This window comes from Panthera tigris, chromosome D1 (assembly GCF_018350195.1).
Source record: "Panthera tigris isolate Pti1 chromosome D1, P.tigris_Pti1_mat1.1, whole genome shotgun sequence".
NCBI lineage: Eukaryota > Metazoa > Chordata > Mammalia > Carnivora > Felidae > Panthera > Panthera tigris.
Window position 1 is genome coordinate 18,280,013 of NC_056669.1, and position 23,580 is coordinate 18,303,592.

A 23,580-nucleotide genomic window follows, 5' to 3' on the forward strand; every position below is an offset into this window, starting at 1 on the left:
CATAAAATAATATTCCATTGATACTTTAATTTTTGTTTCTGAATATTATTAAGCTTGAACATCTTTTACATATATGTATTAGTCATTGGAATTTTATCTTCTGTTAAATAATGTGTTCATATCTTTTGTCATTTTCTATTGGATTGTTTTTCTCTTTCTCACTATTTTTAGGAATTCTCCGTATTAGTTACGTGTGTTGGAAGCATCTTTTTCCAGTTTCTGTCTTATGTGTTTTCATGTTTAATGTCTTTTGATCAAAAGTTTTTTTTTATTTTACTGGCCAACCTTTCCTTTATGGTTCTTTATGTTTATGAAATATTTCCCTAAATCAAGATTTTAAAGTTCTTCTCCTATTAGAAAAAAATAACTGTTTTCTTTTCATAAGGATAAGGCTTGAGTTGAGTTTTTCTATGTTGTGAGGGAAGTATTCACTTTTCCCTTTCTCATATTGATAATCACTTGTCCCAGGATCAGTTACTCAAGTTTCATGTTTTCCTACTATCTCTTTGCCATTTCCTGCCATATTTACATGGGCCTGTTTCTGGGCCGTCTTTTCGATTCCATTGATCTCCACCCCTCTCTTCCCAGCCGCTCCCAACCCCCCGAGTTGTTTTCTTTAACAAAGTACACTTTGTACTTACGGTACTTATATAGAGTTGCCGTGAACACTGAATGAGTCAATGTGGAACCATTGCTCCTGTGGGAGATACAAGGTTAGGTTCCTGCCAGTTCTGGTCACATTTTTGTCAACTGATCAATACATAACCTTGTTTTATATGTGTGTCTGTTTAAAGACATTTTATTCAACGTATATTGTTGATCTCTTAACTTTGAGTTCAGAGTGCATAGCAGTACAGTTCGTGTTTGAGTAAATCGTATCTAACAGTCTTTTCTCCATAAGGCACATCACAGGCTTCTTGTGTGTAAGAACACTAGACAGCACTTCTGCAGGACACTTCAGAGCCATCGTAATAATGAAAACAGAAGAATATGAAAAACATGGTGCTAAATCGCAAAAAGGGTGCTTGCTTACAGTGTGAGAGCTGAAGCAGGATGGCAGAGTGCTACCTTGTTCTATCTCAGCTGGATACGTGCACGGTGGGCGATTCAACTTAATATCTGCACGTGCCTGTGAGCTGCAAGTATGGATTTGGGGGCCACAAACAAACTTTATTGAATAGGTGAATTTGCAAATAATGAATTCTATAATAATGACACTCGACTACGCTATGAAGTCTTGTGAGAGACGCAGTGTTTCAGGAAACCCTTGTCTTCAGTCCTTTTTCTTTTCTCCCATGCTTGCACATGTCTTCATAACATTTTAAGAGAATAATACCAAGGATGTCTCAGATGCTCAGTTCTGATTGTCAGATGCCATCATCTCAGTAAAAACACTTCTTATTTGAGAAGGTTTTTACTTATTATCACAGTATTGTTATTTAGTTCATAGTTAAATGGGCAAAGAATTTTAGGAAAGAATTATAACTCTTCAAATGTTGAAAACAAATGTAAATTATTAAATCCTTATTCTTGTGACTCTTGTGTGATGAACACAGTTTCTCATAGGTACTATTAGTAATTTAAGGCATGAGTTTTATAAAGTCAAGTGCCCTTTGGAAGTTTTTCTTTTCTTTTCTTTTCTTTTCTTTTCTTTTCTTTTCTTTTCTTTTCTTTTCTTCTTTTTCCTTTTCTTCTGGAAGTTTTAAAAATGCTGACTCTGTTAGCCCCTTATCCGTTAGTGCTGTTTGTCCACATGAACATTGTTAGTAAAGGAGTCCAAGAAAGCGATTAATGAAGATTGTATACTTTATAAATCAAACCTCTCGCAAAATGGATTTATTGAGACTTGGCTAGTTTATCCTTTACTCACTGTTTCACATTCTTAAGTGAAATGTTGGCACTAATTTGGTAAGTGTGCTGGAGGAGTAATAACCAGAAATTTGGGACTTGCTCTATGTTCATCTTATTTATATATATATATATAAATATACATATATAAATATAAATTTATAATATGTAAATATAAATTTATAATATATAAATACATATAAGTATATTTATACATATTATAAATATAAATTTATAATATATAAATATATATAAATATATTTATACGTATTATAAATATATAATACATATACTTATATAATACATATATAAATAATATGTAATATGTAAATATATAAAAATATAAATATATAAAAATATATATATATACACACTGTGTGTGTGTGTATGGCATATGTTCCATAATTTCTTGAAATATTTTATATCGTGGTAAAATATAAGATAAAATGCAGTTTTAACCATTTAAAAAATTTTTTTAAACATTTATTTATTTTTTTTCAATATATGAAGTTTATTGTCAAATTGGTTTCCATACAACACCCAGTGCTCATCCCAAAAGGTGCCCTCCTCAATGCCCATCACCCACCCTCCCCTCCCTCCCACCCCCCATCAACCCTCAGTTTGTTCTCAGTTTTTAACAGTCTCTTATGCTTTGGCTCTCTCCCCCTCTAACCTCTTTTTTTTTTTTTTTTTTCCCTTCCCTTCCCCCATGGGTTTCTGTTAAGTCTCTCAGGATCCACATAAGAGTGAAACCATATGGTATCTGTCTTTCTCTGTATGGCTTATTTCACTTAGCATCACACTCTCCAGTTCCATCCACGTTGCTACAAAAGGCCATATTTCATTCTTTCTCATTGCCACGTAGTATTCCATTGTGTATATAAACCACAATTTCTTTATCCATTCATCAGTTGATGGACATTTAGGCTCTTTCCACAATTTGGCTGTTGTTGAGAGTGCTGCTATAAACATTGGGGTACAAGTGCCCCTATGCATCAGTACTCCTATATCCCTTGGGTAAATTCCTAGCAGTGCTATTGCTGGGTCATAGGGTAGATCTATTTTTAATTTTCTGAGGAACCTCCACACTGCTTTCCAGAGCGGCCGCACCAATTTGCATTCCCACCAACAGTGCAAGAGGGTTCCCGTTTCTCCACATCCTCTCCAGCATCTATAGTCTCCTGATTTCTTCATTTTGGCCACTCTGACTGGCGTGAGGTGATATCTGAATGTGGTTTTGATTTGTATTTCCCTGATGAGGAGCGACGTTGAACATCTTTTCATGTGCCTGTTGGCCATCCGGATGTCTTCTTTAGAAAAGTGTCTATTCATGTTTTCTGCCCATTTCTTCACTGGGTTATTTGTTTTTCGGGTGTGGAGTTTGGTGAGCTCTTTATAGATTTTGGATACTAGCCCTTTGTCTGATGTGTCATTTGCAAATATCTTTTCCCATTCCGTTGGTTGCCTTTTAGTTTTGTTGGTAACATTTATCTTTGAGAGACAGAGCAAGACAGAACATGAGTGGGGGAGGGGCAGAGAGAGGTGGGTACACAGAATCCAAAGCAGGCTCCAGGCTGTGATCTGACAGCACAGAGCCTGACGCAGGGCTCGAACCCACGGACCGTGAGATCATGATCTGAGCCAAAGTCGGATGCTCAACCCACTGAGCCACCCGGGCACCCCGTTAACCATTTTAAAGTATATGGTTCAGTGGCATTAAGTATATTCACATTATTCTACAACTATCAACACCATCCATCTCCAGGACTTTTTCACGTTCCTAAACTGAAACTCTGTCCCCATGAATCAGGAATCCTCATGCTTCGCTCTCCCCAGTCCCTGGTGACCATCATTCTACTTTCTTTCTCTGTGAATTTGGCTACTATAGATCCCTCATGTAAGTGTAATCATATGGTATGTGTCCTTTTATATCTGGTTTCTTTCACTTCACATTATGTCTTCAGAGTTCACCCATGTTGTAGCACGTGTCAGAATTTCAAAGCTTTTCAAAGCTGAGTAATATTTCATTATCTGTATACACACCACATCTTGCTTATCCATTCATCCATCCACGGATATTGGGGTCATTTCCATCTTTCGGCTATTGTGAATAATGCTGCTATGAACACTGATACACAAATATCTTTTCAAGTCCAAGCTTCCAGTCCTTTTTTTATGTATCCACAAGTAGGATTGCTGGGTCATATGGTAAATTATAAGTTTAATGTTTTGAGGAACTGCCATACTGTTTTCCGCAGCAGCTATACCATTTTACATTCTCACCAGAAAGGCACATATATTCATCTTTCGTTACTAAACAGTGCCTGTTCTCAAGTATGGCATAAATCACTAGCTTTTGCATATAAAATGTGAAGTATTAATATGGATACTAAAATCAGTATTAAATTTGTTGTGACTATAGTTTTTGCAGGAGAATTTAACTTGTGCTAGGTAGCAAATATTTCTGACTGCTCCTGATTCATTGCTGTATCATTTCATCTCTTATTTTTGGAATCTCCATGGAGAGGTAGACATAATTATGCGTTTCAGTAGCTATGAAACATTTTTGTTCACAAGGACTCTGGTCTCAGAGTTTATTAATAAAACTGCTTTTTTTTTGTTTTGTAAAATACATTTGATATCCACAATCAAAAGTGATTAGAAAACTCATTGATTAGCACATTTATAGAGTGCCGATTATGTGTAAAGGTCCAGTCCTTGATAGATACAAAGAAACATTATGATATGGTCCTTACCCTCAAGAGCTATACAATCGAAGGCCATGAGACATAAACACATGAAAATCACATTACTGGGCCAAAGTTAAATAATAATGGCATGTAGGACAAAAATGATACCATGCTAACATGTGACTGATTAATCGCCCGCTGAAAATTTTAGGCAGAAGATACCCTGAGCTCAGCTCAAAGGAAAAGGACCATTATGGCAGGAGGTATCTGTGAAGTTTATTCTGAGCAAGATATTGAAGAATACATAAAATTTAGACCGAGAAGAAGGGGAAAGACCTTCCAGTTAAGGAGGAATGACATTAGAAGTGTCAGACATTTTTATTGCCTGAGTCACTAATTGGCATTAATTGGCATGGTCCTGGGACCAAAAACAGTTAGATCAAATCTATTTAACAAAGTTACAAGTAAGTCCCCCCAGCTGTACATTAATGCTACCATGCTCCCTGGGTGGTGATGGGAGTAGTAATAGCGGTGGCAGTAGAAACTATAGTAAATGGATATTTATTAAGTGCTTTCTAGGTGCCAGGCACTGTGCGAAACACTTATTACCCATATTGTCTCCATTCTTTAGCAACCGTATGAGCTGGGAGCTGGGGGCTCTCTGTTACTCTTTTTTATGGATGAGGCAATGGAGACTCGAGAACCAAAGTAACTTGCCCACAGTCACACAGAGCAGTAGAGTCAGTTCTGATTTACCTCCAGGCAGTTTGGTTTTTAGAAACAGCACATGTTACCTACCACTGGGCAAACCACCATAGCACTAAATGTGGAAGAGGCTAGTGATCTGGAAACTTTGCAACTTTTCTGTGTAGCTGCTGTTTAACATCCTGGCAATCCCTGGTTATGTGCTGGAATGGTGTGTAAATTCTGCTGTAAGGCTGCTTGCAGAGTGATGTACTAGTAGTTTGTTCCTAGTGAGGCCTTGCTTTAAGTTAATAGCTTTTGTAAGTGTTCAGGAGGAGAGATAATGGGGGTAATCTCTTCTGTATTCAGTTGAGTAATGACCTTAAACTTGTGTATTCACAGTTGAAAGATAGCATGCATATGTGATTTTCTTCTGATGAAAACTACTCTGTTCAAGAGACTAATATCCATTGCTTTTTGGTGGGAAGGAGAAGTTAAAAATAATTTTTGCCCCTTTGGTGACGAGACTAGCCCTGCTGCTTAGTTTTGTGGTTCAGTTCCCCTGATGTGGTTACAAGGCATGTTTTGGCTATGATCGTTTTCGATTATTTTAATAAGTTGTGTTTCTATGATTTGTGCATGGTGTCATATACTGTTGACGTGAAATATACCTTTTTTTTTTTTTTTTTTTTTTTTTTTTTTTTGAGTAAAGATAGCATGACTCAACAGATTAGGGGTGGGGTACCGAAAGTATGACTTAGCATGCTGGTTGGGCCGTGGAAACTCAAGCAAGTCAGCTCAGTTTCGTGTCCTGTAAACAGAGATAAGTGTCAGTTTGTCTATTTCAGAGGGTGGTTATGGAAATTACTAGCCTTTAAAAGATTGTTAATCTCGGTGTGGGGAGACTTGGCTTTTGGAGAACATTGACTCAAGAGCAAATGTATCTACCTCCTGAATTTTGAGTGAGTGAGACATTAAAGCTTTGAGATTTTCCCAAATGGAATCTTGCCATATGGAAAGGTAGGGTTGGATGCAAATTTGTTTGTGAAGGGGTTGAGATGGGGAGTAAGAGTGGAACTCTCCTTGGAAGCCATTGAAGTAAAGGATATAGTGAATGTTGAGCTTTTTTCACTGTTATTGTAATTGCGGAAAGTGATTTTTTTTTTTTTTTTGGTAAATTTCAGAATGCATGATTTCATAGGATATAGACAACTGGCTTAAGCCAACATTTCTGGACAGTAAGAAACTGCAAATCAAGGAAGAAGTGCTTAGAAATATTTTCACATAAAGAGGTACTTAAGTCTAAATAGCAGTGTTTTCTTTTTATGTATGTGTGTATGTATGTTTGCATTTTATTTTTTTTTAATAGCGGTATGTTCTTAATTTTTTTTAACTACTTTTTCATCAAAATCGTAAAATTCTTGGGCTAGAGCATTTAGATAAGACCTGTCAAGTGCTGTGTTTATGTCCAGTAGACCATGCCCAGGAGGGGCAGTCCTGTTTGCTACTGTGTGGCTGTAGATGAGAAAACGGACTTTTTGTCCAACATTAAACATGCCTCATATACAATATATTTCTTTCATAGACAACATAGACAGCTCTGAAGCTGTACTCACTGGTAACACGGAGTCACAGTTTTAGACATCTTTGGCGTCACGACTATAGTGAAGTAAAGAATTTGGGTTAGATATTTTAAGGTCTGTCATGTTCTTAAGGTGAAGCAAAGTGATGTGGTACGTGAAGGGGAAGCAGTGCCCCACTAAAAGCATAACCCAAGGACTGACCAGGAGTCTGAATTCACATTTCATTTGGCAGTGTTGGATTTTTTTTTTTTTTTTAATCTTCTACCAAAAAGTTGATATGCCACATTATTACACTTGGGTGTAGTTTAGTGTGCAGTTGAGAGACTGAGAAACAGGGTGGTTCTTAGTAGGCTGTGAAACTGTGGCATGGTGTATTATGATAATGGATTTATCAGCCGCGGTCAAGTTTTGCACTTGGAATGCTTAGAGTAAATTTATGAATTGGTGAACTATAATTCTACAGACTCATTCTGAAACTTTAATTAGCTTATTTTCCTTACTTTTCATCCCAAGAAGGCATCCACTAAGGTATAGTACATAATGGTCAGAGGAGGTTAAGTGAGATAAAATTACAGGTATGCATACTTTATGATAAATGAAATTAGATCTGCCATACAGGATGAGACTGTCTAGCTTAATTGTATTGCCTTGGACAATGTCCCTGAAGTGTTTTTACGGGCAAGATAGCTGTCATTCATGACTTCAGTGGCAAAAGATTGTTTAATGGAATACTTTACAAACCTGAAAAATGATTATTATGTAGATATGTATTTATTGGTATAGAAAGTTTTTCATGAGCTATTTAGCAAAAAGGCAGGTTGCGCAACTACCTAAAAGTAATTTAATTTCGTTAAAAAGTTATGTATCTCCATAGCATGGGAAAATGGCCCAGAAAAAATACACACTGTTAGGTGCATCCTCAGGCTTAACCTACTTGCTACATCTGTTGACCACAGCTTCCTGCTCTGGCTGTGGCTCTAATATGATATGATGTGCTTCCGATATCAATAGCTTTTGATAACACCTATTTACATGCTAGCTTACGTAATAAAACAAGAAACTACATCTACATGGAAACTACATGGGATTACAGGTCTCTCACTGATTTTCAACTGGAAATTTTTAAAAATTTGGAATATCTATCACTTACATTTTTAAAAAACAATTATTTAGAAAGAAGCTTATTAATAGACCTTCATCCATTCATTAATTTAATCATTCCTAGAGGGAAAAATATATCCCACAGAGTAATTATGTTTTATTGGGGTACATTTATGCTGAAGATGAGAGAGATTTAGAAAACAAAGTAAAGTCCCAGGTACCTGAAATGTCTGAGAATCTGGCAAGATTTGGGTATAGTGGGGGTTTTTCTAAAAAGGAAGCTTTCTGGTGATGGTGTTAGGAATCCACAAAGCAGAAGTTAAATGGGCTTTAATAAACAAATAAACACTGGTGTCTGCGTGGCTTAGTTAAGCGTCCGACTCTTGATTTCGGCTCAGGTCATAACCTCACGGTTGTAAGATCCAGCCCTGCATCAATCTCTGAGCTGGGCGTGGAGCCTGCTTAAGATTTTCTGTCTGTCTCTCTCTCTCTGTCTGTCTCTCTCCTCCTCTGCTCCTTCTTGCTCTCTCTCTGCCCCTCCCCTGCTCTTTTTAAAAACAAACAAACAAACAATAAAAAATAAACTTGTAAAAATTGAGAAAGCTAGTAATCCTAAGAGGTTCTTTGAAGCTATTCAAGAGCTTTTCCTCTTTAGACTTGTTTTGTTGGTATGTTGTTAACCTCCTCCACCTGCCTCACCCCCAAATTCAGCCTACACATTTCTCTTTTGTCCTTTTTAAGAAAGACCAAGATCTAAAACTTTTCTTTCTGAACACTTGGTGTTTCTTCATCAACTGTCCTATCTTTTCTGCTTTCATTTGAGCTTCTCAAAGGCATGGTCTATACTCAGTCTTCACTTATTTCCTTCATTCCCTGTGCTATGGTTTCTATGCCCTCCCTGTACTGAAACTGCTTCCCTTAAGGTAACAAACTCCTAATTGCCCAGTCCTTTAAGGATTAAAAAATTCTCATCATTTTTCACCTCTTGTATTCGCAGTGATCTATCAAGTTTTCTTTTATCCATATAAGAGGAGGCTGACCTGAGCAAGGTCAGTCATGAGCTAACCATTGTCCCCCGCCTGCAGTCAAGCCTCCTGCCTCACCTGCTCTCCCCACATGTCTTTTCTGTTTTAGCAGTATCACTTCATAGCCATGTTTCATGTCTTTTGTGCCTGTTCACATTCTGTTTCCTGTGCCTGGAATACTCTTCTCCATCCTGTTAACCTAGTCTTCATTGTCTTTCAAAATGGCTCACGATTTACCTTCAGCCTCCTTGATCATGCTTCCGAAAGTGAATCACTTCTGTTTGAATTCACTATTTCTGTGTGGCTTATTTCACGTTTGTGTTATCTCTGTGAATTTCCTTCTAGATTGTGGATGCTCTGAGGGCAGAGTTTGGATTTTACTCATTCTCACTTTCTTTCAGCGTTTAGTCCAGCATTTGACATAGATCTGGTGTCTGGTTCATCTTTGTTTCTGTTTTCAGGATTTTTTTATTTTTTGTTTTTTGTTCATCTTTGTTGAATGAAACTAAATGAGGCTGTAAGCTTTGTGAGGGCACACATTTCATGAACGAACGAATGGGCAAATAAGCCTAATGGGAACCACTTGATAAAGTGCAAAAAAAGAGCAGAGAAAACTAAGTATATTTGTTGTCCCCAATTTTATTAAACAAGTGATAAAGAGATTCTTATTCTCAGATTGTCTTGTAAGGGAAATAGGCACCTAAGTGCAGAAAGATGAAGGGAACAAAGTGTCATCTGACCAAAGGAAACTAAAAGTGAATTGGTAGAGCCTCTCCCAAAATGTTTAGTTTAAGTTTTGTTTTCAAGTATTTGGTAACAAAATACCAGCAGGTAGCTTTTAGAGTGTGGTTTTGCTGCCCTTCTCCGATGAATAGATAAGTTGGGTTAGCTGTACCTAAGTCGGTCCCATGTCAGATGGCTGAAAATAATTTAAAACTACCTAGGAGTGTTTCCCTCTTCTCCATTAGTTTAATGCTATGAAAAATCTTCCTTGATATTTAGGCTCATCCTAAATTAATGCATATTTTGAATTATTATGATTTATTTTTTAGAACTGTGAATCTGGGGGCACCTGGGTGGCTCAGTCGTTAAGCATCCGATTTCGCCTCAGATCATGATCTCACGGTTCCTGAGTTTGAGCCCCACGTCGGTCTCTGTGCTGACAGCTCAGAGCCTGGAGCCGGCTTCGGATTCTGTGTCTCCCTCTCTCTCTGCCCCTTCCCTGCTCACACTCTGTCTCTCTCTCTCTCTCTCTCTCTCTCTCTCTCTCTCTCTCTCTCAAAAATAAGTAAACATTAAAAACAACAACTGTGAATCTGTTCCCAACCATTTACCCTTGCAGTAATGTGCATCCTGCACACGAAGCACCTTCCTGCTTCAGGAAGCACCTCTCTTTTTGGTCGTCTCCACAGGGACAGGTGCCTGGGAAGCCCAGAGCTCCCAGAGCATCCCTGGGCTTACGGCTTTGTAAGCTCTGCCTCCTGGAGCCCTTGTGGTTCCAAAGTCACAGTAGTTTTGATACAGCTTGGGTAATTTGTATAAAATATTTAGTTAACTTTTATTAACCCATTTAACTTGGCTAGCAAAGGAAGTGACCCTGCAGGCCTATTCTTCCAACCCCTCTGTACATGTCACGGTGGACTTTTGCTTCACCTTTGTTAAGGCCCTGGGGAGCCTGTGTACTCTGGCTCCGTCTTACCCTCCCCTCGTTTAGCCTCGTTCTGCGGCTCAGGTGGGTTTCATTCTTTCTTTTTCTTTGCCAGTTGCTGTTTTACAAAAGTATTTATTTCCTTTTGGCCACCATTCTATTTCTCTTTTCTTCCTCCTTCCCTAATTCCTTTAAAAATTATTATTAATATTCTATATTTCACATGGAATTCCAAATTCCAGTTTGGAACTTTTTTCACAGGCAGTTGATAACAATGAGGAATTAAAAAGCCATTTGGCAGATTATTAGCTCATTCCCAGATAGGTCACTTAAAAATGTTTATGTTTCAAAAAGATAACACAGTATATGAAAGGAAAAGATGATGTATGCATGCAGTGAGCTCAGGTGGTTCAAATGGGTGCAGTGAAAAAGCGAATCTCCTTTCCACCCTTATTCTTCATTTCCTCCCTCTGGATTTTTTTTTTTTTTTTTTTGAAGTTGTGAGTGAGGCTAGTGGTATTGGCATTCACACTTTATGAAGTATGGTACTCCACCATAAAGTATTTTTGTGAAGTACATATTGATCTTGCGTACCGGTGTAAAGATTTGTCTTGTGTATCTTCCAGTGTTAGTGGTCAGAAGTGTTCTGTTTTCAGTTGTGTTGAGTTTCATACCGACTTTGACCTGACCCTTTGCTGGGAACATAAAGTGTGAATGGTTTGACAGTGATGAGGAGTTTTAGGTGACTGGACATTCTTTTCTTATACTAATCTATTTGGCAAAAATGTACTGAGCACTTTATCCTCCAATTTGCACTTCATCCTGACTTTCTCCAAGCACTTTTACAAGAGCACATTATGGTTCAGATTTGAGGCACAAAGCAGTTGAGATTTTCACAGGCACACTCCACAACTTGGTAATGGAACCAACATCACCCAAGATTCCTGGCTCCCTGGCTTTCAGAACCAATTCAGAATACTTTTACAAATGCATTAGAACTCTGCCAACTACAGAGGTAGTGAGATGTAATTTGACACCTGTTCTTTCCAGAAAGTCATAGATTACCCCCTCCAGCCCCCCCCCCCACCAAAACCTTTTAAAAGGCTCCAGTTAAAGATCTTTTTCCATCCTGTATTTCCTCATTTTTCAGACTGTTTGGTTTTCAGTTTTCCTTTCCCACCTACTGTTCCTCCTAAAACTGCCCCAACAGATTTTGAGTAGATTTATGTTACTGATCCATTTTGCAATCTTAATGTTCTAATTCAAAGCCCATGTATCCATGTGTACGCTATCTACGTTCCTGGAAGGCTGTTCCAATAGAGTATCCTGGAAAATGACCAATGAAGGCGCCTGGCATTGCTTTTAAGTCTTTAGGGAAAAAAGAATATGAAACAAACCTCTAGACTATTTGGAAGAGTTTTTACAGCATGGGGCCATGAGGAATAACTTGTTAAGTTCCCGTGATTGCTGGCTCACTAGGACTTATTTCAATGTGAGTATGCCTCTAGTGTTGCCATCCCTCAGTTTGCCTGTATTTAAGTTGTGTATTAGATTATTGCCCCTGAATTGGCTTGAGTTTAAGTGGTTCTAAAGCTTCCAGTTTAAAGATGCTGTTTAAACTTGGTGAACATTATTTTGACACAGTGAGTTGAGCACCCTCCCTACACACTTTTTATTCTTTTTAAAAAAAAATGTTTATTTATTTTTGAGAGAGAGAGTGTGTGTGAGCAGGGGAGGGGCAGAGAGAAAGACGGAGAGAGAGAATCCCAAGCAGGCTCCATGCTGTCAGCACAGAGCCTGATGTGGGGCTTGAACTCACTAAGTAACTCACTGACAGTGAGATAAGATCAAGACCTGAGCTGAAATTAAGAGTCAGACACCCAACTGAATCATCCTGACGCCCCATTGAACTGCTAAGTATATAGAAGATAACAATGTAACCTCTTTGACTTTTGTTAAACACTTCCAAAAATTCTGTTGGCATTCTGCTTGAGACCAGTCTTTGATAAGAACCGTGGTGTCTGTCCCTAGTGGCATAGCACCTGCCCTGTGTTGTCTGCTGTTGGTGATAAGTTTACACTGTAAAAGAACCTTCCACCTGAAGATTCCTGAAGTCTTTGATGAACACATACACTTCAGTTTTGTGACAACCATCAGCACTGAGATGGAGGACAGCAGCATTTATCACTCCGTGTGGATGGAAAGAACAAACTGCCTTGTACTAACAGGTTCTGTCTTTAAGCTCACGAATGAGGATCCTGACAGAGGGCAGTCCTGAATTTTCAAGATGTCGTGTGATATCCTCATTGTGAAATGTACTTCATAGTCTAGACCTTGATAAATGAAACTTTTGTTCAGTAGATGGCCATGTGCTTAGTGAGTATCTACTCTGTGTTCTAGGCATTTGTGAGTTGATTTTACAAAGTACAGTAGACTTGGCCCTGGTAGTAATTTAGGGAATGGGCCAACTTGAAAGACCACTTTTATATTCATGTTTTTTTTTTTTTTCAAATTCTTATTACAAACCTGAGAGGAACATTTTAGCCCATCTATAGGTGAGAAAATTAAAGTAGAGAGAGGTTACATAGCTAGTTTATGTTCTACCCAGCTAGTAAATGATCAAGCCTGAGTTTTCTATGTTCATGTGCTTTCTACCATACTACAACTTCCTGTAATATGTAATTAATAACGTGTGTATATTTTAGAGCTTTACAACAGCCCTGTAGTCCCAATAATGCATTTGTATATTTTAGAGCTCTATAGCAGCCCTGAAGCCCATTAGTCTAGATGTTCCTATTGTATCTTACAGACAAACACATTTGAGTCCTAGAGAAATAATGTCTTGCCGGATGACACAAAACTATTAAGTGGTAGTACTGAGTGGGGCTTACATCTACTCCCCATCCTGAATTCTCTGCTCCTCCTGCTTGGCACACCGGAGGCTAGTGGTTTTTGGACTCCACAACATTTATTGAGTTCTGTATAGGGCACTGTGCCAGATGCTGGGAATTAATATTGGAGAAATAAAATGACCCTGTGGTGTTCCCCTTTATACTGTAATGGTGGAGTTAGTATAGTCACATGGGAAAATACCTACCACTCAGCATAATTAAACCATATAAGCAAAAGTAAACCAGTGTAACATAGTGAAGTAAATATGTCACTTCCAATGACAAATAGTTTGGAGCATTATCTGGCACATATCACACAGCCTTCTGAGAAGTTTTTTAATGCTCATACCTGCTGGTTTCTTTTAGGACCATATACAAGTAGTCATTTCCAGCCTCTTCAGCTTTACTTGCTGCTTCTCTGTAATCTATAATCATATGTTCATCCCTCTTCTATTTTAAGAGGAAAAATCTTGACAGTTGCCCCCAATTCTCTACTCTGTCCTGTTCCTGCCTAATTTATCAGCCCATTTCATCCTCCCCTTCTTGTCAACTGCCCTTCTGCCCTTCTAATTAAAACTTCTCAAAATGTTGGGGCGCCTGGGTGGCTCAGTCGGTTGAGCATCTGACTTCGGCTCAGGTCATGATCTCACAGTCTGTGGGTTTGAGCCCTGCGTCGGGCTCTTTGCTGACAGCTCGGAGCCTGGAGCCTGCTTCGGATTCTGTGTCTCCCTCTTTGTCTGCCCCTCCCCTGCTCACGCTCTGTCTCTCTCTCTGCCAAAAATAAATAAACATTAAAAAAAATTTTTTTTTAAAAACTCCTCAAAATGTTGACTGTACGCTCTACTCTGTGGTTGTTCCATTCCTTCATGACTCTGCTCCCTCTGCCTGTCCTTTAAACAGCAGCGTCCCTGAGAGTTCGATTGTCCTGCTGTTCTTAGAAATATTGCCTGTATCCTGATGATGTAGAAATCTTCATCTCTAGCTCACATTTCTCACCCAACTGCAGACTGTTTCCTTGGATAGCCCACAGATGCCTCAGACTGGAAGTGGATAAAGTGGATTTCATCATTTTCTTCTGCAGAACGAAATCTCTTCATATTTTCTTTTTACTTAATGGTATCATCAGTCACCTGGTTACCTGTGCTAGAAACCTGGGGATCAGTCTTGACTCTATCTTCTTCTCAGCCCCTATAATTCCTGAAAAGCTTGCTTTAACATATATACGTATACATACATATATATATATACGTACATATATATATATATATATATATACATATATATACGTACATATATATGTGTATATATATATATATTTTTTTTTTTAACTTGGAGACTGGACTGAAAAGCTTGCTTTTCTAAATTGACCTTGAATCTGCCCCAGCTTTCTCTTTATACTAACACTGTATTAGGTCAGGCCCTTGTCATCTCTCTCCTGGTTTTGTTTTTTTGTTTGTTTTGTTTTGTTTTTAACATTTTAAGAACATCGCACTTTATTTTTTATTGAGGTGTAACTAGCACACAGTGTTATATTAGTTCCAGGTGTGCAGCATATTGATGCAACAGTCCTGTACATCACTCAATACTTGCCACAATAAATGTAGTCAGCATTGTCACCATACAACATTATTATAATATTGTTGAGTGTATTCCCTATCCATGACTTTTTTTTAATAACTGAAAGTTTGTATTTCTTAATCCTTTATATATATATTTTTTTTAATGTTTATTTTTGAGAGAGAGAATGTGAGCTGGGGAGGGGCAGAGAGAGAGGGAGACACAGAATCCGAAGCAGGCTCCAGGATCTGAGCTGTCAGCACAGAATCCCACGTGGGCCTCGAACTCACAAGCTGCGAGATCATGACCTGAGCCAAAGTCAGACGCTTAACTGACTGAGCCGTCCAGGCGCATCCCCCTTTTTATCTATTTTGCCCATCTCCCAACCTGTCTCCCCTCTGTCAACCATCAGTTTTTCTTTGTATTTAAAGGTCTGTCTTTTTGTTTGTTTTGTTTTTTAAATTCCATATATAAGTGAAATCATATGGTATTTGTTTTTCTCTCTCTGGCTCATTTCATTTAGCATAATGCCCTCTAGGTTCATCCATGTTGTCCCAGATGGCAAGATCTCGTTCTTTTTTAAGGCTGAGTAATATTCCATTGTATGTATGTATGTCTGTATACATACATACACACATACCACATCTTTATCTATTCATCTGTCTGTGGGCACTTGGATTGCTTCCATATCTTAGCTATTGTAAGTAATGCTGCGGTGAACATAGGGGTGCATATACCTTTTCGAGTTAGTGTTTTCACTTTCTTTGGATAAATACTCAGTAGTGGAAAAACTGATTATATGGTATCTCTATTTTGAACTTTGGGGGGAACCTCAATACTGTTTTTCACAGTGGTTGCACCAATTTACATTCCCACCGGTAGTGCATGAGGGTTCCCTTTACTCCACATCCTCTTCCAACACTCGTTTCTTGTCTTTCTGATAGCAGCCATTCTGACTGATGTGAGGTGTTACCTCATTGTGGTTCTGATTTGCATTTTCCTGATGATTAGTGATGCTTGAGCTTTTCATGGGCCAATCGGCGATCTGTACATCTTCTTTGGAAAAGTGTCTATTCAGGTCCTCTGCCCGTATCTTAATTGGTTTTTTTTTTTAGTGTTGAGTTGGATAAGTTCTTTATACGTTTTGAATATTAATCCCTTATCAGATACATCATTTATAAATATCTTTTCCTGTCTAGTAGGTTGCCTCTTGTTCTGTGGATGGTTTCCTTTGCTGTGCAAAAGCTTTTTATTTTGATGTAGTCCCAATAATCTATTTTTGCTTTTATTTTCCTTGCCTGAGGTCTCTCCTATATTTTTGTGGTATCCTTCTAGCTCTTCTCCCTGCCTTTGATATGTATTTCCTCTTATTCATCAGCTACTTGATTGCCAAAAAGAGCTTCCTACAAATTTTAATTGTTGTATTCCCGTTCTTAAAACCTGTTAGTTTCTTCTTGTTTTCTACAGGATAAAGTCCAGCTTCTTAATGTAGTACATACGATCTCCTCTGAGGTTCCTGATTAGTTACTCCTTATGCTATTTTCTGTTAGGCCGTTGTGCATTCTGATTGCTATACCTTTTTACATGTTATCCCTTCTTAGAGTACTCTTAACTCACCTTCCTTTTTATGATTATTTTAGTAAAAAGCTTAGCATCTGATAGTTGGAACTATGGAGGTCAATTAGTTGCCTACATTTTGATTTATATTCAATATAGCTCATAGGCCAGCCCCTCAAGATAATGGGTTAGCAGGCTGTCAGAAGTTAGCATTTTACTTTGTTTTGTTTGGTTGTTTATTTATTTATTTTAGAGAGAGGGCACGAGCATGGGAGGGGCAGAGGGAGAGAGAAAGAGACTCTCAAGCAGGCTCCATGTTCAGCACGGAGCCCAACTCAGGGCTCAATGCCATGACCCTGGGTTCATGACCAGAGCCAAAATCAAGAGTCAAACACTCAACTGAATGAGCCACCTAGGGGCCCCTAGCATATTTTTAACATTACCTGTTTTAAGCTCTGCGTGAGTACTGAGAGGATGCTAGAGTTACTGTAATTTGGGCCCTAAGCTGAGGTTAGACACTGAAGACACTACCCAAACTCAAAACCAAAAGAAACGACATTCTGTATTAGTTAGGATTAGGTCCATCTGTAAGTAATTGAAAAACTGAACACTGGCTTAAATAAAACAGAAGTTATATATCTTTCACAGAAATTTCCAGAGGTATGCAATCCAGCACCATTATGGCAGCCCAGTTCCATGAAGTCCTCAGGGACTTTCCTTCCTCAGGGTGTGTTTTTGGGGCCCATAGTGCAAGGTGCTATTTGTTTTCTAGGCAATAGAATTGAGCCAGAGACCAGGAAGGAGGCAAAGGCATTACTCTGGCTATCTGCCATAGACCATTTCTATCCCGTCAACTAGAACCTAGTCCTATACTCATCCCTAAGTCCGATGTATACAGTTAAAAATTCTTTTAGGGTAGAAGAAGAGGAGAATGGATTTTGAGGGATAAATATCAACGGATTCATCTAAAGTCTTTAATCTGATGTTGAGTCTATACCTTTCTTTTTAGTCCTTTTTCCTCTAACTTACCACATAAACCCCATGTTCCAGCCCAAAGTCTTTCTATTACCGTTGGCTGGAAATGACTGTCTCCTCATCAACATCTTGTGGCACTGTTATTCTGGATTGCAGTTATCATATACTGGACTGCATTGCTGTCATTTGTCTACATATGTAGCCTCCCTATATCGTAAGGTCTCACCACAGTGTATATTCCTGGGAGCGTTGACCGTGTCTCATATGTCTGTACTGCCTGGGCTGGTGCATTCTAAATAATTGGTTTGCGATACAAATTTCTTATATGCTAAATGAGTAACTTGGATGATTTCTTGGTTTCTTGTAGAATTTTAGGAAAGGAAGATGGATCAACCTAGTGGAAGGAGTTTTATGCAAGTATTATGTGAAAAATATAGTCCTGAAAACTTTCCTTACCGTCGTGGTCCTGGGATGGGAGTCCACGTCCCAGCCACACCTCAGGGCTCTCCTATGAAAGGTAAGATAGACGTGACCTAAAACATTTATTTACTGGAGCTTAGTACTTAGGACATCAAACCAGATATTGCCTTGTTTGTAAGTTATTTCCTTTATTTTGGAATTCGAGTTGCATAGTCTTTCTTTCTTGTTAGGACTTCAGTTTTTTGAAAAACCCAGAAGGATCTCTTTTCCTACAGACTGGCCGGAAGCTGGCTTACTTGCGCTCATAAGGCGCAAACAATATCTGAGTGGTGATGTTTCAAATATGTGTTCTGACGAGGAACTTCAGAGGATGTGAGATAGTCCAAGACTGGCCTGTGCCCTCAGTGACCTTACAACCTAATTGGATTACAAGATACTCACATTTACAAGCATCTAACACAGTTATGTGCAGTTCACGTTGAGCCAAATGATTGGCACAGTGATTGGGAAAGAAATTTAGGAGAGAGTTAATAAATATGATCAGGAAAGGGTTCAAAGCTATGAGACTTGAACGGACTCTTTAAGAATGTAGAATTCGGTTAGGGAGGAGATAAAGACATAGATCTAGGAGAGGGGGTATGGTGTGAGCAGAGATCTACAGCATTTAGAAATGTGCAAGATGTGTCTCTCGCTTACATGTTAGGCTCATGCGTATTGAACAGCTCTTGGATGTAGTTCTTGGTGAGTGTGGGAGATCAATATTGACAGTGTTTTAGTTCCTGTGTTCCTCAATACAACTGTCTTATCACTCCATATAAATTGGAATGGCAGAAAGAGGTGGCTTTCTTACTTAGTCATTTTTTTTCAAGCTTCATTTCCATGCTGAAAAATTTGATACTGGAAAGTGCTGAGTTGAAAAATTATATGATTTGAGGCCTCCATGAATCAAATATTTCCTTTGTGAGTCCTTATTTCATACCAGATAGGGAAAGAGTGGCTGAATTCTCATGTCTGTCCTTTTTCCTAGGGCAAGAAGCATGGTTTTATTGACACGTATTTTTGAACCAGGCAGTAGTTGGACCAAATTCATTAAATAGTTTAAGACCCTGCAATACTTTCTCCCATTACAATGATGTATTTTTAAATGTCTAATTTTCATAAAGGACACATTCTACATGGATATGAAACAGAAATGATTGACAGAGAAGTATGAGAGAAAGAGACGTAGATTTTTAATGAATCCACTTAAGTGAGGAGGATTTCCTCAATGATAGGAATTTGAAAATAGGAGTGATTTCACAGTAGACTAACTAATGGTTTGAAATAATTTTCGAGGGCAGCAATTGGTGGAAATACACATCAGACAGAGAGAAAAGAGCTATCCAGAATGATACTTTTGAACTAAATTTTTAAAAAGAAAGAATTGAGGCCAGTTAGAAGGCAGTGGTAGTCCAGATGAATCACAGTTTCTAGTGTTCAGATGATAAGATCATAGCAAGGATGATAGCCGTGTTGTTTGTGGTTGAGATCAGCAATCCTGCCATGGGGGGAAGCCTGCAAGACTCTGTGGGTTGTACTAGTCCAGTACTTTTATTCTCCTCCTGGTCCATATTTGACTGTTTCCCATTAAATTCAGTACCCTTTGATCCCATCATATTCCGTATTTTCCAGGTCCTCGTGTAATTTTGTGCTGTTTGGTTTTGATTCCTGGGGGCTGAATGTATGTAGACAAGAATCAGGCTGATTTAGAACGTGTTGTGTTCCCCACCCCCCCCCCCCCGGCCCCGATTCAGATCGCCTCAACCTCCCAAGTGTACTGGTGTTGAACAGCTGTGGAATAACATGTGCAGGAGATGAAAAAGAAATTGCTGCCTTCTGTGCTCATGTGTCGGAACTAGATCTTTCTGACAACAAACTCGAAGACTGGCATGAGGTAAAGTTTTTATATTGCTGCATTTTGGTGAATTCTACTGAATTCTGGTTCTCACTGGAGATTCTTGTCTCTGTGTCTCAAGATAAATAACTGACTACTTCAGCTGTTCTGTTGGTTTTTTTCTTTTCAATTAACATTGTTACTGCTAATTTTTCATTAATGTGAAAAGCACCAGGGAACTTTCTTCCAGGCATCTAGAGGTTAATAAGGCTGCAGAGGTGTAGACTGCCAACAATGCATTGGCATTTCTACTGTTTCACTAGTTTACACATCCTGTGTTCATTGTACCACTCGTTCACCATTTATTACTATAAATTCACATAAAAATTGCTTGAGCTCAAAACTAAGATTGTAAAAATATTAATTTTTACTACTGAAATTTACTCCAAATTTTAAGAACTTTTCTAAAACGAATATTTTAAAACTTTTCCTTATTCTATTAAGTCTCATAGGTGATTTGACAGACCCGATGTCTTTTGACCTCAGAGTAAGTCAAACCAACTACACAAATAAAAGTATTAACAACATAACATTGCCTACCTGATGATAAAATTAACTCGTGGAAGCTACTGTTAAGAATTAGGGAAGAAGGGGTGCCTGGGTGGCTCAGTTGAGCATCTGACTCTTGATTTCGGCTCAGGTCACGGTCCCAGGGTGATGGGATTGAGCCCTATGTCAGGCTTAGTGCTGAGCGTGGAGTCTGCTTAAGGTTCCCTCTCTCTCTCTGTCTCTCTCTCTCTCCCTCTCCAACAAAAAAATAAAAAAGAATTAGGGAAAAATAGTTCTTCCTACTTCATTCATTCTCCTGCCTTAATTTAGGATCTTCTTTCTTGCTTAAACTGTGGAGAAAGTTTCCTGATGGATTTTCCGGCTTCCCGTAAGCTGTCTTCTATAGTGCAACCAGACTCCTTTTAATAAATGGAATAAGATTATGACACTCTCCTGCTTAAAGTCCTTTAGTTGCTAAGATCTGAACTCTCTAAATGTAGCCTTCCACCATATGGCCCTTGGCTACTTTTAGAGCTTTATCTCCATCTTTAGCCATATGCTTTTTCTTGCAGCTCATGATAAACTCTTGACATGAAAAGCTTCCTTGCTTTTATTCATTCTCAGTCCACTGCTGTTTTTCCTTGTCTCCCTGGCGTCTTCCTTCCCATGTATCTTGGCCCAAGTCACTATTCCTCTATGAAACTTTCCCCGGCTCTCATTCAGGCAGAAGTAGATTATCCCAGCACCTGTATCATGCTGCTATGTTGTTACATGTGATTATTTATCACGATGTAGTACAGTCACTTGTATACTTGATAGTTTTCCTGCTGGACCCTGAGCTTATTAAAAGTCGAGATTTTTGTCTCTATTATCATCAGCACCCAGAGTGTCATACTAGGTATTCAAATGTTCGTTGAATGCATTAATGAACAAATGATTGTATCTTAAGGATTGATCAAGACCTCTTGCTCCAACTTTTCCTGCGATCTTAAGAAGCTCACTTAATCCTTTGGTGTTTTGCTTTGCTCACCTCTAAGACCGGGCTGCCGATAAAACTGATCATTGAGGTGCTTTGTGGGTATTAAATGCCATACAGATTCCAAGACAGCTTTTTTGTTTAAGAAAAACCTGTCGGTGACCTAGTTGTCTTCAGCTTTTCTTATTATTTGTCTGTTTCATTGTCTTGTTTACTCTGATAACTGTGCTTCTGGTTACATTTCCTATTTTTATTAAGATGTTTACCAAATTCTTTGAGATGCATGTCCTTTGATTTTTAAGTGACTTGTTAATATATATGCAGATTTGTGTTCCAAGAAATAATCTCTATTTGTACATGGATTTATTTACTAATTCATTTATCTAAACAACTAGTATAGTTCACTGTTCAACAAATTACAGTCTTTGTCTTCTTGGTCCTTTGAGATGCTTAGTTGACATGCATGCTGTGTCCACGCTGCACAGAGGCAACAAGAACTGCCTGCTTCACCCCTCTCCATCTCCCGGATTCCCACAGTGGTCTGCTGCTGAACCTCCAGGGAGAGTTTTTAACCTGCACGGGTGACAAGTTAGACCACATTTTCCTCTGAATCATTTCACATCCTATGTTCGCAGGCTGATTCCCTTAAATGTGTTTCTTTGGGAGTGTAAAATTTCACAAAGGTTTTGTGCTTTGACCACGTACATAAGCTAAGCTTTTGCCAAGTGGTGAGAACAGTTTAACAGTGATCGAGCTGGTGCCTCGGAAGAACAATCTATGTCAGTGTGGATCAGAACACAGAGTTTACACTAGGCAGTTCAGCCTTTTCTCTGCTTAGAGAAAGGTCTACACTAAATATTTTCCATCCATTAACATGTATGGCCAGAGGGTCATATGTTCATTTGTGCTCTGTATGCATATTCTTACGTGTCCTCTATAAGTCTATATCCAGGCAGTTTTCAAATAAGTCTTTTGTTGCTGCTACCGTTTGGGTTTCCGTTTTCCAATTTATTTTTGTTTTCATCATTCCTTTATATTTTGTCCTTTGCTTTAACTGTAGTTGATGCCAATCTTCTAGAATATCTATCAGAGAGCACAGAGATGGGAGAAACACTGACAGCAGAAGAATATTGATTTTTAGGATAGATTAAACTCTGCCAGGCTACAAATGCCTCATAGGTCACAGTTTTAAGACATTACATTTCGACCTCCTTACAACCTGTGTACCTGATCACCAAAACGATAAATTCATCCCTGGCCATTAAGTGAGTTTATTTTGGCCAGTTTTTGATATAGCAATGTGGGACCAAATAAGATAGTTTGTTCTTTTCGTGTTTTGAATGGTGACTAATGTTATAAGTAACTTCTTTTGTAGTTTAAACTACTGGCTACTGTATGTATATTCAGGGACAAAGATAAATATGAGTGAGAAGTGTAATACTGTGAGGGGAGGCAAAGATTTGTCTCCATCCTTTGAAAATTGGGCATCTGTGTGTGAAAAAAGATGCATTTTTTAGCTTTTGACTTGAATTTCCCAAGGCATCTCCTTTTTCCTCCCTTTCTTATCAAAACCATTTTATAGGAGAAATTAACCCAAGTAGTTGAGAGGAGGGAGGAATTAGCCCCTCAGGTGAGGCAGAGAATAGCTTGGGTATAAGTTACAGATTGTTATCTTACAACCCTTTCCCCATTTTTCTCAAAAGTTTCGTTTCTTCATTTTTACAAGCAGAGTAGAGGCTCCTCTATTAAATCATAGAACTGTAGAGACCTAGAAGGTCGTGTAAGTTCACTCCATGTTTCGGCACACGAACAACGCAGGTTTGAACTGTGTGGGTCCACTTACATGCAGGCTTCTTGCAGGACAGTACTGTAAATATATTTTCTCTTCCTTACGGTTTTCTTAATAACATTTTCTCTGGGTGGGTGGAGGATGGGCTAAATGAATGATGGGTACTAAGGAGGGCACTTGTGATGAGCACTGGCTGGCGTCTGAAAGTGACGAATCACTAAATTCTTCTCCCGAAACTAATATTACACTATATGTTAACTAACTAGGATTTAAATAAAAACTTGAAACATATAGAAAAAAGAAAAAGAGAAGAAAAAAAGGTCAGGTGTAAAAGAGAGGATCTCTTTTGTAAAAATTCTTAAAATATCTACAGATGTAAGTGTATATGTTGGAATATGCATGCATTTTTTTTTT

The 23,580-nt window shown here is 38.5% G+C and overlaps 1 protein-coding gene across 2 annotated transcripts in view; it reads left to right on the plus strand.

Annotated features, from left to right (window-relative positions):
* The window catches only part of LOC102958854 (tubulin-specific chaperone cofactor E-like protein), a 161,043-nt gene that overhangs the window by 10,115 nt on the left and 127,348 nt on the right, over nucleotides 1–23,580 (plus strand). For both annotated transcript variants that reach the window (XM_042957902.1, XM_042957904.1), the window contains exons 2-4: nucleotides 6,407–6,514; nucleotides 17,927–18,076; nucleotides 19,773–19,912. In XM_042957902.1, coding sequence (XP_042813836.1) covers nucleotides 17,944–18,076; nucleotides 19,773–19,912 — 273 coding nt within the window. In that variant the 5' untranslated portion in view covers nucleotides 6,407–6,514; nucleotides 17,927–17,943. The remainder of the gene's footprint in view (nucleotides 1–6,406; nucleotides 6,515–17,926; nucleotides 18,077–19,772; nucleotides 19,913–23,580) is intronic.